The 13,963-nt window shown below is 40.7% G+C and overlaps 1 protein-coding gene across 1 annotated transcript in view; it reads right to left on the reverse strand.

The window, feature by feature from the left end:
• Window positions 1-8,546: 8,546 nt before the first annotated feature.
• Window positions 8,547-13,963, reverse strand: part of cfap44 (cilia and flagella associated protein 44) — a 42,634-nt gene continuing 37,217 nt past the window's right edge. Inside the window, exons 31-34 of the mRNA XM_030149770.1 lie at window positions 12,825-13,026; window positions 9,956-10,116; window positions 8,904-9,038; window positions 8,547-8,824 (exon numbers count right to left, since the gene is read on the reverse strand). Coding sequence (XP_030005630.1) covers window positions 8,588-8,824; window positions 8,904-9,038; window positions 9,956-10,116; window positions 12,825-13,026 — 735 coding nt within the window. The 3' untranslated portion in view covers window positions 8,547-8,587. The remainder of the gene's footprint in view (window positions 8,825-8,903; window positions 9,039-9,955; window positions 10,117-12,824; window positions 13,027-13,963) is intronic.

Genomic DNA, 13,963 nt, shown 5'->3' on the forward strand with positions numbered 1-13,963 from the left:
CATGACCAGGACAGGACACTGATTTTTATGACTGACTGACATGTGTTTCTTTTGTATACTACATGCCATATATCTTAACACCCCCACATTATGATGATGTAATTTAAATATTGTATAATACTGTACATAAATCTCTTTGTCACTTGGTGTTGCTTCAATAAAGGTTATTTAAAAAAATGTTTTTTACAATGATTAATCTCAAATTTATGAGTCAAAAACTCTGATTGAATATTCAAGTTTTTTTTTTTTTTTTTTTTTTTTGTATGTCAGTTTTCCATGAATTAGATCTGGTTATTCACAGAGTATAGATTCTCTTTCTTTGAAAATATACTGTTTTCTTGTAAATTCATAATTTCAGTATCAGGGAATATTTGATCTTATTCTAGCAAATTCTGCAGGAAATCGGTTTAACCTGACAATGTGGAGTGATGTAGCCCCACCCACACACACCTGATTGGTCAGTTGTGTTTTCTGTCCCTGCCTCACCTGTCTGTGTCTCAGTCGGGGGATTTTAATAGTTTCGTTTTGATTTGTTTGGATGAGTGCACACTCCACCTGACAAACAAATGAGCTGCAGATCCAACCTGAGTTTGTCTGGTCACCTCAGTCACTCAAGCTCCGCCCCCTCAACACCTGCAAGCTGAGGTCAGGTCAGACATTAGACACAGACGCTTTGCACTGTATTACTGACCTGTAAAGTAATTTAAAGGTTCAGTCAACCACACTTTAGTTATTGTAATTACATCCCATGAATGCACCAAGTATATTCAGTTACACTGTTTAAATGTTATAAATCATGTGAAAAATACAAAATTGGTCAGTATTTCCTTGATACTTTTTCTTGTATCTCCTCATGTTTTCACCTCAGGCTGTGGTTTGTATATTCCAGACACTTCTTTTACACATCACAGGACCAGTCGGTGGAAAGACTTCTGTAAAATCTACAACCTCCTCAGTCCCTGATCCTTAATTTGCATTTTAACAAATTGAGGCATATTTCAAGATGGTGCACTGAGATCGTCTCTGTACAGGGCTCTGCCTTCAACATATGAATGGACAGTTGTTCATCAGGTTCACAGAACTGTTAGCAATCCATCCCATATCCTCCTTCTGGAATACGAGTTCTTACCCTCAGGGGGACACTACAGAGCAATTAGGTCCAAAACCAAACATTATCAGCTCCTTTTCCTCCCAACATCTACAGCACTATTAAATAAGAAGCCTGCTACGATTAATGGGACCTCAGCTCTCTTTCAGAGAGGTCAAACAAACGTTAATGTCTTTAAATATGCTGTTGGACTACAGGACCCTTGGCCCTATTTTATTTTATTTTTACCTTGGAGGGGATGGTGCAGTATATACATGTTGTACATGGCTGTGATGACACTGACTCTGAAATTTTGTGACTGTGTGTGTTTTGTTGTTGTATCTGTCCTAATGTGAATGCAGCCATGTGCACCACTGCTGTCCAAAACAAATTTCTGATATGGAACTCTAAAGTTTATTCTGATCTTGATTTCAGCAGTGTGTAGGATAAACTGAAAATATCTCTGATGGAGGCGGCTATAATGGGGGCTGCAGTTTTGAAAAAGGGGTCCAGCTCATCACCAGGTAGTTTATTTAGGGTCCGACCTAAACATTTCATCCAATACCTCACTCTCCGAGACTGCCCGTAAACTGAAGCTTTGAGTGGCAGGAGGTGTGATAAGGACTGGGAGGAAGACAGAGTTGGATGACAGTGACAGTGAGAGGCTGGTGGGATTTGCAAGTGGTGACATTTACTGATTCAGTTGTAGGAACTGAATTTATAAAAGGTTTATCAAAAAGATCCACCATACGTCCCCTGTCTGACACTAAGATATTATCAGTGTAAAGTGATCGAGGTAGAGTGCAAGAAGGTTTACTTTCCAGGTCTTCCATTGTTTTCCAGAATATTTTTGGATCACAGGCACAAAGAGAACCCTGTGTTTTAAAGTAATCAGATTTAGCTTTGTGAACAGCTTGTGAGGACTCGTTTCTAATTTGCCTGAAAGCAAGGATATCGGCCAGAGACTGAGTGAACCGTACTTCGCATCAGACAGTAGTTTTTTTGTTGAAGGAATACAGTAGGCTCAGAGTCGGACCAGGGGCTATGGAGACCCTTTCTCCTAAACCTTTTGACAGGGGCATGCTTGCTAACAACAACATTTAAAACCTCACAGAAAAAAATTCCTTGTCTCATCTACGGTTGGGATCAGGCTGATTCTAGACCGGTCCACCTCTGCCAGGTCATGTAAAAAGGCTTGAGGGTTGATGCTTTTAAAGACCTGTTTGCTTGACGGAGCAGCCTTTTTGGACACATGCAATAAAACAGTGATCACTGATATCTGCACAGAACACCCCAGAGGTACCTATGAGGGGAGTCAGTAGCATAACGTCAGATAGAGTTGCCTTGTGTGGGATTTTGTTGTCAAACCTGGTGGGAAAACAAATTATCTGATGTGGATTTGGTGCGTCAAATTGCAGTATAACTTTATCAGGTGGCTTCAGCATGTCCTGGTAAAAATCATCAAGAAGAACAAATTCAGCCCAAAAAAGCCCACAGACAAGAGGAACAGCAGCACACAGAATTCATATCACAACTTCTAACAACTTTAAGGACAGACAATAGTGCATCTGTTGTATTGTCAAGTTTAAAGCTACATCTAAAATATTTATAAACTGCAACAAACAAATGAAATGACATCTACGAACAATATGTGCACTGGAGTCTTGAAAACCTTTCGATCGAACTTATTAACAACTCAATAGATACTTTCTTTACTTAGGAAATGAAAACACTGGTGTTGTGTCCTTGACAACAGCCTGCAGCGTGTGTTTACGCTGTCAGAATAGTTGACAACCATCACAGTTTATGTAAACACTCCTTTCATTGGAATGAAGTTCAAGCACACAGCCACACCTCTGAGCACGAACCCTTTAATAGCCAAACTCTGGCATTCACAGTCAGAGAGAAGAGCAATGGCAACACACAGAGTTAAGCCGGACCTGGAGAAGGTTTCCTGTTCCATCTGTCTGGATCTACTGAAGGACCCTGTGACTGTTCCCTGTGGACACAACTACTGCATGAACTGTATTCAAAGACACTGGGATAAAGAGGACGGTAAGAAGAGCTACAGCTGCCCTCAGTGCAGACAGACCTTCAGACCGAGGCCTGTCCTCCAGACGAACGCCATGTTAGCAGATTTAGTGGAGGACATGAAGAAGACTGATGTCCAAGCTGCTGCTGCTGATCCTGGACCTGATAATGTGCCCTGTGATTTGTGCTCTGACAGAAAGTGAAAGGCGTCCAAGTCGTGTCTGCAGTGTCTGGTCTCCTACTGTGACCAACACCTCCAGCCTCATCATGATGTACCTCAGTTTAAGAGACACAAGCTGGTGGAGCCTTCGTCAAACCTCCAGGAGAACGTCTGTTCTCGTCATAATGAGCTGATGAAGATTTTCTGCCGCACTGATCAACAGTTAATCTGTTATCTCTGCTCTGTGGACGAACATAAAGGTCATGACATAGTGTCAGCTGAAGCAGAAAGGATTCAGAAACAGAAGGAAGTCGGTATGAATTTGAGAAAGGTCCAGCAGAAAATCCAAGCATTTGAGAAAGATAAAGAACTGCTTCAGAAGGAAGAGGCAGACATCAATGCCTCTGCTCATAAAGCTGTGACAGAAACTGTTAAGATGTCGACTGAACTAATCAGTCTGATCGAGAAAAAAACTAAAGATATGGAGAAGCAGATCAGCCGACAGCAGAGAATTGCAGCAGGTCGGGTCAGGAGACTGCTGAACGAGGTAGAACAGCAGCTCAACACCCTGAGGAGAACAAACATTGAGCTGGAGCGGCTCTCCCAAACACACAACTACAACGACATTCTGAAGAATTCCTCACAACCTCTACGACTCCCTGAACACTTCAACATATCCAGCCGCAATGTCCATCACTTTGACCCTGTGTCTACAGCTGTGTCAAGGCTCCGAGACGAACTAAAGGACGAACTTATCACGGAATGGAAAAAAATCTTATCAACAGTGACTGATGTGGACGTTTTACTGCCGCAAAACCCCAAGACCAGCGAGGAGTTCTCACATTACTCAGTTCAGCTCAGTCTGGATCCGAACACAGTGAGTTCACGAATGATACTCTCCGAAGGAAACCAGAAAGTGACATGTGTGAGGGAGGAACAGTTATATCCTCCTCAGCCTGGCAGATTTATGTCTAGTGTTCAGGTTCTGAGTTTAACTCCTCTGTCTGGACGCTGTTACTGGGAGGTGGAGTGGAGTGGACTAGGGGTTTCAGTGGCAGTCGTGTATAAAACTATTTCCAGAACAGGAGATCAAAGCAGATTTGGAGTTAATCTTAAGTCTTGGGTGTTACATTACAATAATAACATGTGCACATACATGCATAAGAGTCAAAAAAAGCAGCTGTCAGGCCCTCAGTCCTCCAGAATCGGAGTGTTTGTAGATCGCAGAGCAGGTCTTCTGATATTCTACAACGTCTCTGACACCCCAACTCTGATCCACAGAGTCAAGACCACATTCACCGAGCCGCTCTATGCCGGACTGGGGCTGTGTTATTTTAACACTACAGCAAAGTTGTGTACATACAAGGGCAGACAGGAGGAGCAGCCCCCCCAAATGTAGAGCTGCAGCCATCCAATATTTTTGTTATCGAGTAAATTATCAATTATTTACTTGAGTTCGATTACACGATTATTTGGATAGGTGTAAAAAATTGTAAAAATGTGAAAAAGAAATGTGTGAAAATGACAAACAACTTGTCCTTTATTCCAGAACCAACTGAAACAACAACCACAAAAAGTGGAAAAGTAAAACCACAAACCCACTTCAATATCCACACTACTAAGAAAGAGACCAGGGTCCAGCCCTAATTCACCCCTTACCCCTATCCCTCTGTTTTGCGCGTTCACTTGAAGGGGTAGGGGAGTCCCAGTTCTCAATGAGTCAAAGGAGAGGGGCTAAGGGGGAGGGCCGTTTGACCCTCCAAATGCAGATTTTTCAGGACCACACCACAAACAGAGGGGTAGCAGAAATCTGCCATAATTCCAATCATGGGTCAGATGGAGGTAAACACAGCAAAAAAAAGAGCAGCAGTGACCAAAGAAACACACAAATGGACAGATTTTCTTCAGAAACAACTTAATCATTTGATCGTCCGTTTAATGCCGTTTCAGTGTGTTATAGATCGCATTTTTGCAGGTTGCCGTTGATAGACGCAAAAAGATGAACAAAGCCCCTGGAACAGAGACATTCCAGCTGCTGACGGCATGAGGAGTACTGCAGGAAACAAACTTGTGGTCTGATGATGATGTAACAGGTCTGGAAGGGTTGGACCATTTCAGACAGGAATGTTTCAGTCACTACACCTTACAACTCCGTTTCAAGTAGTGCCAAGTGCAAGGGCCAAGTGGGAGGGGTAAGGGGGAGGGGCCAAGGGGTGAATTGGGATTGGGCCCACGTCATCGCCCGGCATTCCAACACCAGTCTGTCTGAACCTTCTCCAGACCCATTACCGTCTCCATCAGTGTTTTCATTCTGTTCATGCATCAGCCTGTGGAATATTTGTGGCTCCAGTGACACACAGCCTCCTCACATCCCAATATTAGACAAGTATATGAAAATTATTGTTACAATTAGTAATCAATGACTGGGAAAGTTAGCATTTGGGTTATGTTTAAAAAAATGACTAGAAATAGTTAAAAATAAGAAACTAGAGGATGGACACAGAATGCTGTAGACCAGGGGTGTCAAACTCATTTTAGTTCAGTTCCATATTCAGCTAAATTTGATCTGCAGTGGGCCGAACCAGTAAAATAACAACAGAATAATAGATAAATAATGCCAACTCCAAACTTTTCTTTGTATTTTACAGTGAAAAAAGTAAAATTAAACAATGAAAATGTTTACATCTACAAACTGTCCTGTCAAACAATGTGAATAACTTCAACAAACTGGAAGAATAAGTGTAATTTTAACAATATTCTGCCTCAGTTTATCATTTCCACATGTTCATTATAATGTACAGATCACAGTGGATCTACAAATACACAAAACATTTAGTATTGGGCAGAATATTGTTAAAATTGCACTTATTTTTCTTAAGACATTTCAGGTTTTTCACATTTGTTCAGATTATTCACATTTTTTGTGAAATTATACTTTGTTTTGGTGTAAATACATGAAAATATTTACATTTACAAAGACAAAAATGTGGAGTTGTGAGTATTTATAGATTATTATGATAGAATTTGACTGGTCTGACCCACAGGAGACTGAATTGGTCTGCATGTGGAGCCTGAACTAAAATGATTGTTAATATCTTAATATCTATTTTTGCATTTCATAAATTCATCCCAAGGGCCGGACTGGACCCTTTGGCGGGCTGGATTTGGCCCCCGGGCCGCATGTTTGACACCTGTGCTGTAGACAAACAAAAATGTCTGAACACATGTAAAATATTTTATTGGTATCAACTTAGTTTGACTGTAACTCCAGAACAACTCTGATTCATATTTTCATGTAATTTCTGTCATTTTTTTTTAATGTATGTTTTGCGTTTTGAACTTTACTCTGTTAAAAACTGTCTGTAAGGGAAAGAAAACTTCATGAAATGCAGATAAAGAAGCAGCTCGACTGCTCATATTTCACTGTTTTTTTTCCCATCATATGTTTATAAGATGAGTTCAATGACTGTCTGTTTATATTGGGAGTGTATTAAGTTTGAAAATCAGTCAATAAACACCATCAAGTGATGTTCAACTCATGAACAAAGTATGTGTTTTTTGTGGTATGTGGGTGGAGTCATGCCTGAACAGAGCGTCAGTAAGACTCAAGATGAAACCAACAACAATAATAGAGTAGAGGTGTTAGAAAATATGGGTTCTGCAATATATCGCGATATTTCATTTCACAATACTGTATCGATATTAAAAAGTACTGTATCGATATTTTTAGGTATTGAATTCAAATGCAGATATTGTGGAGGCTCATTTTTGTTTTTCTTTATTGTTTATATCTTATTTATTATTATTCGACGCTGTTTTATTAACCCTTTCATGCATGAATTATGAGAACCTTAATGGGTCAAAACACAGTCATGTCCCATCAGAGAGTGAATTTTAATTGATTGCCATTCCAACATTTATTTCAACATGAAGTAGCTCCTTGTTTTGGATAATCCCTTATGGTCCAACTAAAACAAAAATGAATTCAAAAATAAAAATGTGGGTCAAATTGTCTCTAAAATGTCCCTTCAGTGAGATTTTGAATACCGTTTTTTGACCCTAATCAAGTTATTTTTCCGGAGTGTTTTTATTCCTCTTTAGACCTGAAAAAACACTATGAAAACATTTTTATGAACCTGTTTTTCATGGAGTTACAAAAAATATTCACTCAGCTGGACATCATGCATTTAATTTTTGAAGCAAAGAAACATGTATTTACTAGTTTTAAGTATCATTTCAGAGCCAGAGCCACTCATCCTCCTGAGACTATGTCCAGTTATGTTTTGCTTTGTAATTACTTCATATGCCTTGAATATGTGCAAATCGTTGCAGTTGTGTTTACAGTCTACAAAGGCTGTGAGCTGGTGATGGTGGGATGAAGCCTTGTGAAAATGTGGAATCCTTCTGACCAGACAAAACCCCATTTAACAGCTCCTTTAGGAATACTGACATCTGCTGGTACTGTATGTTCGGATCTCTTAGTATATTTATTCAAGTAATGAGTGGGGACCAAGGTTCAAATAGTTTTGGATTTTTCATTCTAGTTTAGTTTGATTTAATTTTGACTTTTTTTTCTCTAATTCAGTTAGTTTTAATTTGTTTTTAGAGCAGGTTTGCTAGTCTTTATTAGTTTTCTTTTTTTTTTTTTGCAGATGCTTAGTTTTAGTTTAGTTTTAGTATTAATTTTAGTTTTGTCATATCTTTTCTCTTCTTCTCTGTTGTCGTATTCAAATAAATCCCAGACAGGACTCTGCTGCTTTAGTCTCCATGTTTCCAGGTAGAGTGGGGACCAGAAGACGACTGGAAACCACAAGTGAACACAAGTGACGGACCAAAAAGTGTCGTATGGTGCCGCTAGCTAAAATTGCTAGAGCGAAATAAATCGATTTCGTATCAATCCGACATTGACAAAGACAAAAATGAAGGAAATTTTATCCATAATTTTTATCCGTTTTAGTTTCATAAACACACAATACAGTTTCAGTTAGTTATCATTTTTGATCTTTTAATTATAGTTTTTATTTATTTCAGATAACGAAAATGTTTTTTCAATTCTAGTTTTCATCATTTCGTTAGTTTTCGTTAACGATAACCTTGGTGAGGACAGCTCAAAGACTCCTGTGTTTTTATACTTATGGTAATAACAATAATCGGTGTAGAGGTCACATGACTTGTAGAATTAACAGTAAAGTCTACTGGACAATCAGAGAATATTTCAGTGTATTAAAGTTATTATTACTTGGAATACAGTATGAATTCCGAGTCAGTCGTGCTTCTGTTTGGGGTGATTACCGCCTGCAGGGGGAGCTCTATCCTCGGAGTCCCGGTTTCTCGGTGGGGGTGGGCAGGTGGCCGTGCTGCGGTATCGGGGGCAGCGGGGGCGGAGGGGACCAGCTGGGAGGCTGGATGTAGCCTCCTTGGCGGGACAGGATCCTGATCTCTCTCCGGAGGGCCTGGGCCTGATGGGACTGACTGTCCACCAAGGCCTGGAGCCTCTGAACGGCCTCCTGGTCTTCACGCCTCCTGTGGTCGTCAAACTGCCCCCCCTGAACGCACAAAAACCCACATCAGACCCAAACACATGCAGCACGTGTCAGTGACTCATCAGTCGCATCAGTCAGGTACCGTTTTCTTCTGTCGGGTGTCGAGTTTCTTCTCCAGGTCTCGGTTGTTCTCCAGGAGGCCGATCATGGTCTGCATCTGCTCGGTGGTGGTCCTCGTCTCCTCGTCCAGAACCTCCTGAGCTTCACAAACCTTCAGCTGCATTAGAGAACAGTCACAACACTGAGCTCCTCCTGCTGTCTGCAGATGGATCCTCCTGCTCTACGACTCACACCCAAATATTCGACTGGTTACTGCCTCGCATTGGTCTGACACCTTCACTTCCTGTTAGACTTTTCATGCACTTCCTGTTTAGTGAAAACCACACGTGTGAATAGGGTATTTGGACAAATTGTGATGATCTGAGGAATGAAGTGTTTCTTAAAAAAAGTGTTTCTAAAGTTCAAACAAACTTAATATAAACCGGTTGAAATGATGCTTTTTCTGGCTGCTATGGATGGGTGGATGGATCGATGGATGGATGGATGGATGATAGATGGACGGGTGGGGCGATGGATGGATGGATGGATGGATGGATGGATGGATGGATGGATGGATGGATGATAGATGGACGATAGATGGACGGGTGGGGCGATGGATGGATGGATGGATGGATGGTAACTGGATCAGTAATGCACCTTAGAACCAGACGCCACGATGGCCTACAGACTTTCTTTTTTCTATCTCTCCATTCCCTCTATCTCCAGTCCAGACTTTCTTTTTTCTATCTCTCCATTCTCTCTATCTCCAGTCCAGACTTTCTTTTTTCTATCTCTCCATTCCCTCTATCTCCAGTCCAGACTTTCTTTTTTCTATCACTCCATTCCCTCTATCTCCAGTCCAGACTTTCTTTTTTCTATCACTCCATTCCCTCTATCTCCAGTCCAGACTTTCTTTTTTCTATCTCTCCATTCCCTCTATCTCCAGTCCAGACTTTCTTTTTTCTATCACTCCATTCCCTCTATCTCCAGTCCAGACTTTCTTTTTTCTATCTCTCCATTCCCTCTATCTCCAGTCCAGACTTTCTTTTTTCTATCTCTCCATTCCCTCTATCTCCAGTCCACTGCTGCTCTTACGTCCCACTGTTGGATTTCCGTGGCGTGCTGGGCCTCCTTCAGCAGTTTCTCCTGTTTCAGCTCCTCCATCCTCCTGTTCCCTGACAGCGTCTGCAGAGCCTCCACATCCACCTGCCTCCCAAACTTCATCACCATCAGTTCACTGCACTGTGTCTGCAGCTCTAAAAACAACACACACACACACACACACACACACACACACACACACACACACAGATGGGTTCAGTCCAGGTCCAGGCCTTGGATCTAAGACCGAGCCTGGACTGATGATGGAGGTCTGATGGAAGTCTATGGAGGTCTGGAGGTCTGATGGAGGTCTGGACGTCTGATGGAGGTCTGATGGAGGTCTGATGGAGGTCTGTGTCTGAACCTACTACAAACAGAATCTACTCTATTCTAATCGAACATTTGTAACATTAACCACACACACCTTCTGAAAACACACTACCCAAACACACCACCCAACACACACCATCCAAAAACACACCACCCAAACACCACTCAAACACACACCACTCAAAAACACACCACCCAACACACACCACCCAAACACACACCAGCCAAAACAGCTCGTCTGGAGTGTGGGGTGCCTCAGGGCTCCATGGTGGGCCCAGTTCTTTTTATCTTACGTTACCACTAGGGTCCATCCTGAGCAGTCGTGCCATCTCTTCCACTGTTTTGCAGACGACCTCCACATCTATCTCCCCCTGAAGCCTGATCCAGGTTTTAACTCTCTGCACGTCGTTAAAACGTGGATGGGCTTACATTTCCTACGTCTGAATGATGGTAAGACGGAGTTTGTTTTATTTGGTCCTCCTTTTGATTTAGCAGCTGACAGTGCAGTGGGCTCCCTGGGTTCTTTTTTTTTTTCAACTATTTTTATTGATAACACTGCCACAGAAAAGCACATATTCCAGTTGTTACCTCCACCAAGGAGGTTATGTTTTTGCTGGCATTGGTTTGTCTGTCTGTCTGTCTGTGTGCAAGATAACTCAAAAAGTTGTGGATGGATTTGGATGAAAATTTCAGGAAATGTTGATTCTGGCACAAGGAACAAATGATTAAATTTTGGTGGTGATCAGGGGTGGGGGGGCCACGGGGGCCCACTGATCTGCCTTGGTGGAGGTCTGTGCTCTCCAAGTGCTTTTCTAATTACATTTGTTTTTTGTTTTTTTACATTCTGCTGGATCACAGGTGTCAAACATGCGGCCCGGGGTCCAAATCTGGCCCCCCAAAGGGTCCAATCTGGCCCGTAGGATGGATTTGTGAAATACAAAAATTACACTGAAGATATCAACAATCAAGGACGTCAAAATGATTTAAAATCAGATTCCACATACAGACCAATTAGATCTCAAGTGGGTCAGACCAGTAAAATGCTATCATATTAAACATATCAATAATGAAAACAGCAAAATGTCTCTTTTTTGTTTTTTAGCATAAAACAGTAAAATTACATGAAAATGTTTATCTAAAACTATTCTTTTACAAAAAATGTGAATAACCCAAAATTTCTTCAGATAAGTAAATGCAATTTTACCAATATTCTGCCTGTGATTAACTGTTTCATGTATTTGTAATTGTAAATGTAAGTTGTCACGCACATGTGTAAATGATAAACTAATAATCTGAGGCATAATATTATTAAAATTCCACTTGTTTTCTTAAGATGTTTCCAGTTGTTCATGTTATTCAGATTTTTGTAGATGTACTGTAAACATTATCATGGTTTAATTGTATTTTTTTCACTGTTATTATTTTACAGGTCCGGCCCACTTGAAACCATATTGGGCAGAATGTGGAACTGAACTAAAATGAGTCTGACAGCCCTGTGCTCGATCATAAAACAAAGACAACTATGACAGTGTAGAAGAAACAACATTGACTTTTCCCAGCCCAGATGCACAGGTTGACAGACTTTACGAGTTTTCCACCTTCACCTAACCCCATTCCTCGTCGATCCGCAGACGGAGTGTTTTGGAGCCTCTTTGGTGTTTTCTTCGACGGTGCTTTTAAATTGGACAAACAGGTTTCTTCTGTCGTTAAGACCAGCTTTTCTCAGCTGTGTCATTTATCAAAGGTGGAGCTGCACCTGCCCATAAGCCAGTTCCAGCATGTTCTTCATAGATTTATCACATCTGACTGCACTATTGTAATGCGCTCTATTATGGGATGGACCGGTCCTTTGTTCAGCAGCTGCAGATGGTCCAGAATGGTTTTACATTGGAACCTGCCTGAAGGCTGAAGGTGACAGGTTCTGTTGTGGTTCTACAACTGTCACATGTTCCCAGTCCACTGAACATTTTAAATGTCTTTTACAGACACACCTGTCGTCACTGGCTTTGACACAAGGGTGGGACTTTCATTTGTTTTATCTTCTGGTTGTATTTTTTAGAGACTGTTTATGCTATTATTATCTATTATCGGTTTTATCACTTTTAGTGTCTTCTATCGTCTATATCTATATATTTTTACTAGTTTTATCATATTTGTATTTTGACCTATATTCTTGTACAGCACTATGGACACTTTGCATTGTTGTAAATGTACTATAAAAAGAAAAACTTGACCTTGACACACACCACCTAATGCACCATCCAATGCGCCATCTAACACACCACCCGACACACACCACCTTTATTTAACAACCTTTATTTAATCCTGGTTAAATAAAGGTTAAATAAAAAAAAAAAAACACCCAACACACCACTTGACACACCACCCAACACACACAATCCTGACACACACCACCCGACACACACCACCCAACACCTGACACACACCACCCGACATACACCATCCGACATACACCACCCCACACACACCCCCCACCACCCAACATACACCCCAGGCTGGGCTGAGTCCTCACCCTGGACCTTGGCCTCCTTCTCTCTGTGGTCGTGGCTGAGCTTCATTTGCTGCTGCCAGGCCTGACGTAGCCTTTCTCTCTGCTGGGTTTTCTCCACCTGCAGCTGCTTGATGCGCTCCTGCAGCCGGTTCAGCTCCTTCCGGTCCAGAACCAGCACCTCGCTCAGATCGTCCGGTACCGAGCCGTTAATCACATACTCAACCTGAGAGAAGATGCAGGAAATAGACAGAGCCCGTCATAAAGCCAAGGATTCAGCGTCCAGATCCCAGTAAACATCAGCTGTGGTCTGAACACAGTCGAATAGCCCGGGGTTAAAGTTTATGTTCACAACTAAAGTTAAGATGAGTTCATTTGAGTAAAAAAAAAGATCTTGTTTGATAAAATGTTTTGACAAAATTTAAATTATTAGTAAAAACAATGAATGTGGATGCGGTTAGGACCTAGTAAATCTAAATGACTGTTAGCTGGTTGTGACATGTAGCTACATCCTATCACCAGTATTTAAAAAAAAAAAGTTGTATTTGTCTTTGGTTTTACTACTTACAGAACAGAATGTTCCATCATCTCCTGTTGTTCTTGAGTAAAGAATGATAAAAGTATGGAGCTGATGAAATACAGGATTAGCTGTGTTTTCTGTATCAGCAGGCTAACTGTTAGCTCACTAGCCAGTGTTAGCAGCCTTAGCTTAATGAATTTGTCACTTCTTAAAAAAATAAATAAATTAAAAAAATCTGTATTTGTTTCATTCAAAAATTAAATTTCATGATTCACCATTAAAACCAAAGACAACATTAATTCTTTCATTTTCAGAATAAATGCCCATGAGAACAAATCAGAAACCAGATGTGTGTGTATAAATGTGTCACCTTTTTTCTTCTTATTTATTTTTAAATAAATAAATAAATAAATGTGCCACCTTTATTTTAATGGTTACAAAGTATTAAAAATAAAAAGTATTAAGTGTATCCATCCATATATATATATATATATATATATATATATATATATATATATATATATATATATATATATATATATACTGACAGTCAATGAAAACGTCCAGGTCAATAATTTATTATACTTTGCAATGAAGAGTTTGGGAAGTGTTTGATTTGAAATGTTTCAATTGAATAGTGTGC

Source organism: Sphaeramia orbicularis, chromosome 12 (genome assembly GCF_902148855.1).
Source record: "Sphaeramia orbicularis chromosome 12, fSphaOr1.1, whole genome shotgun sequence".
Taxonomy (NCBI): Eukaryota; Metazoa; Chordata; class Actinopteri; order Kurtiformes; family Apogonidae; genus Sphaeramia; species Sphaeramia orbicularis.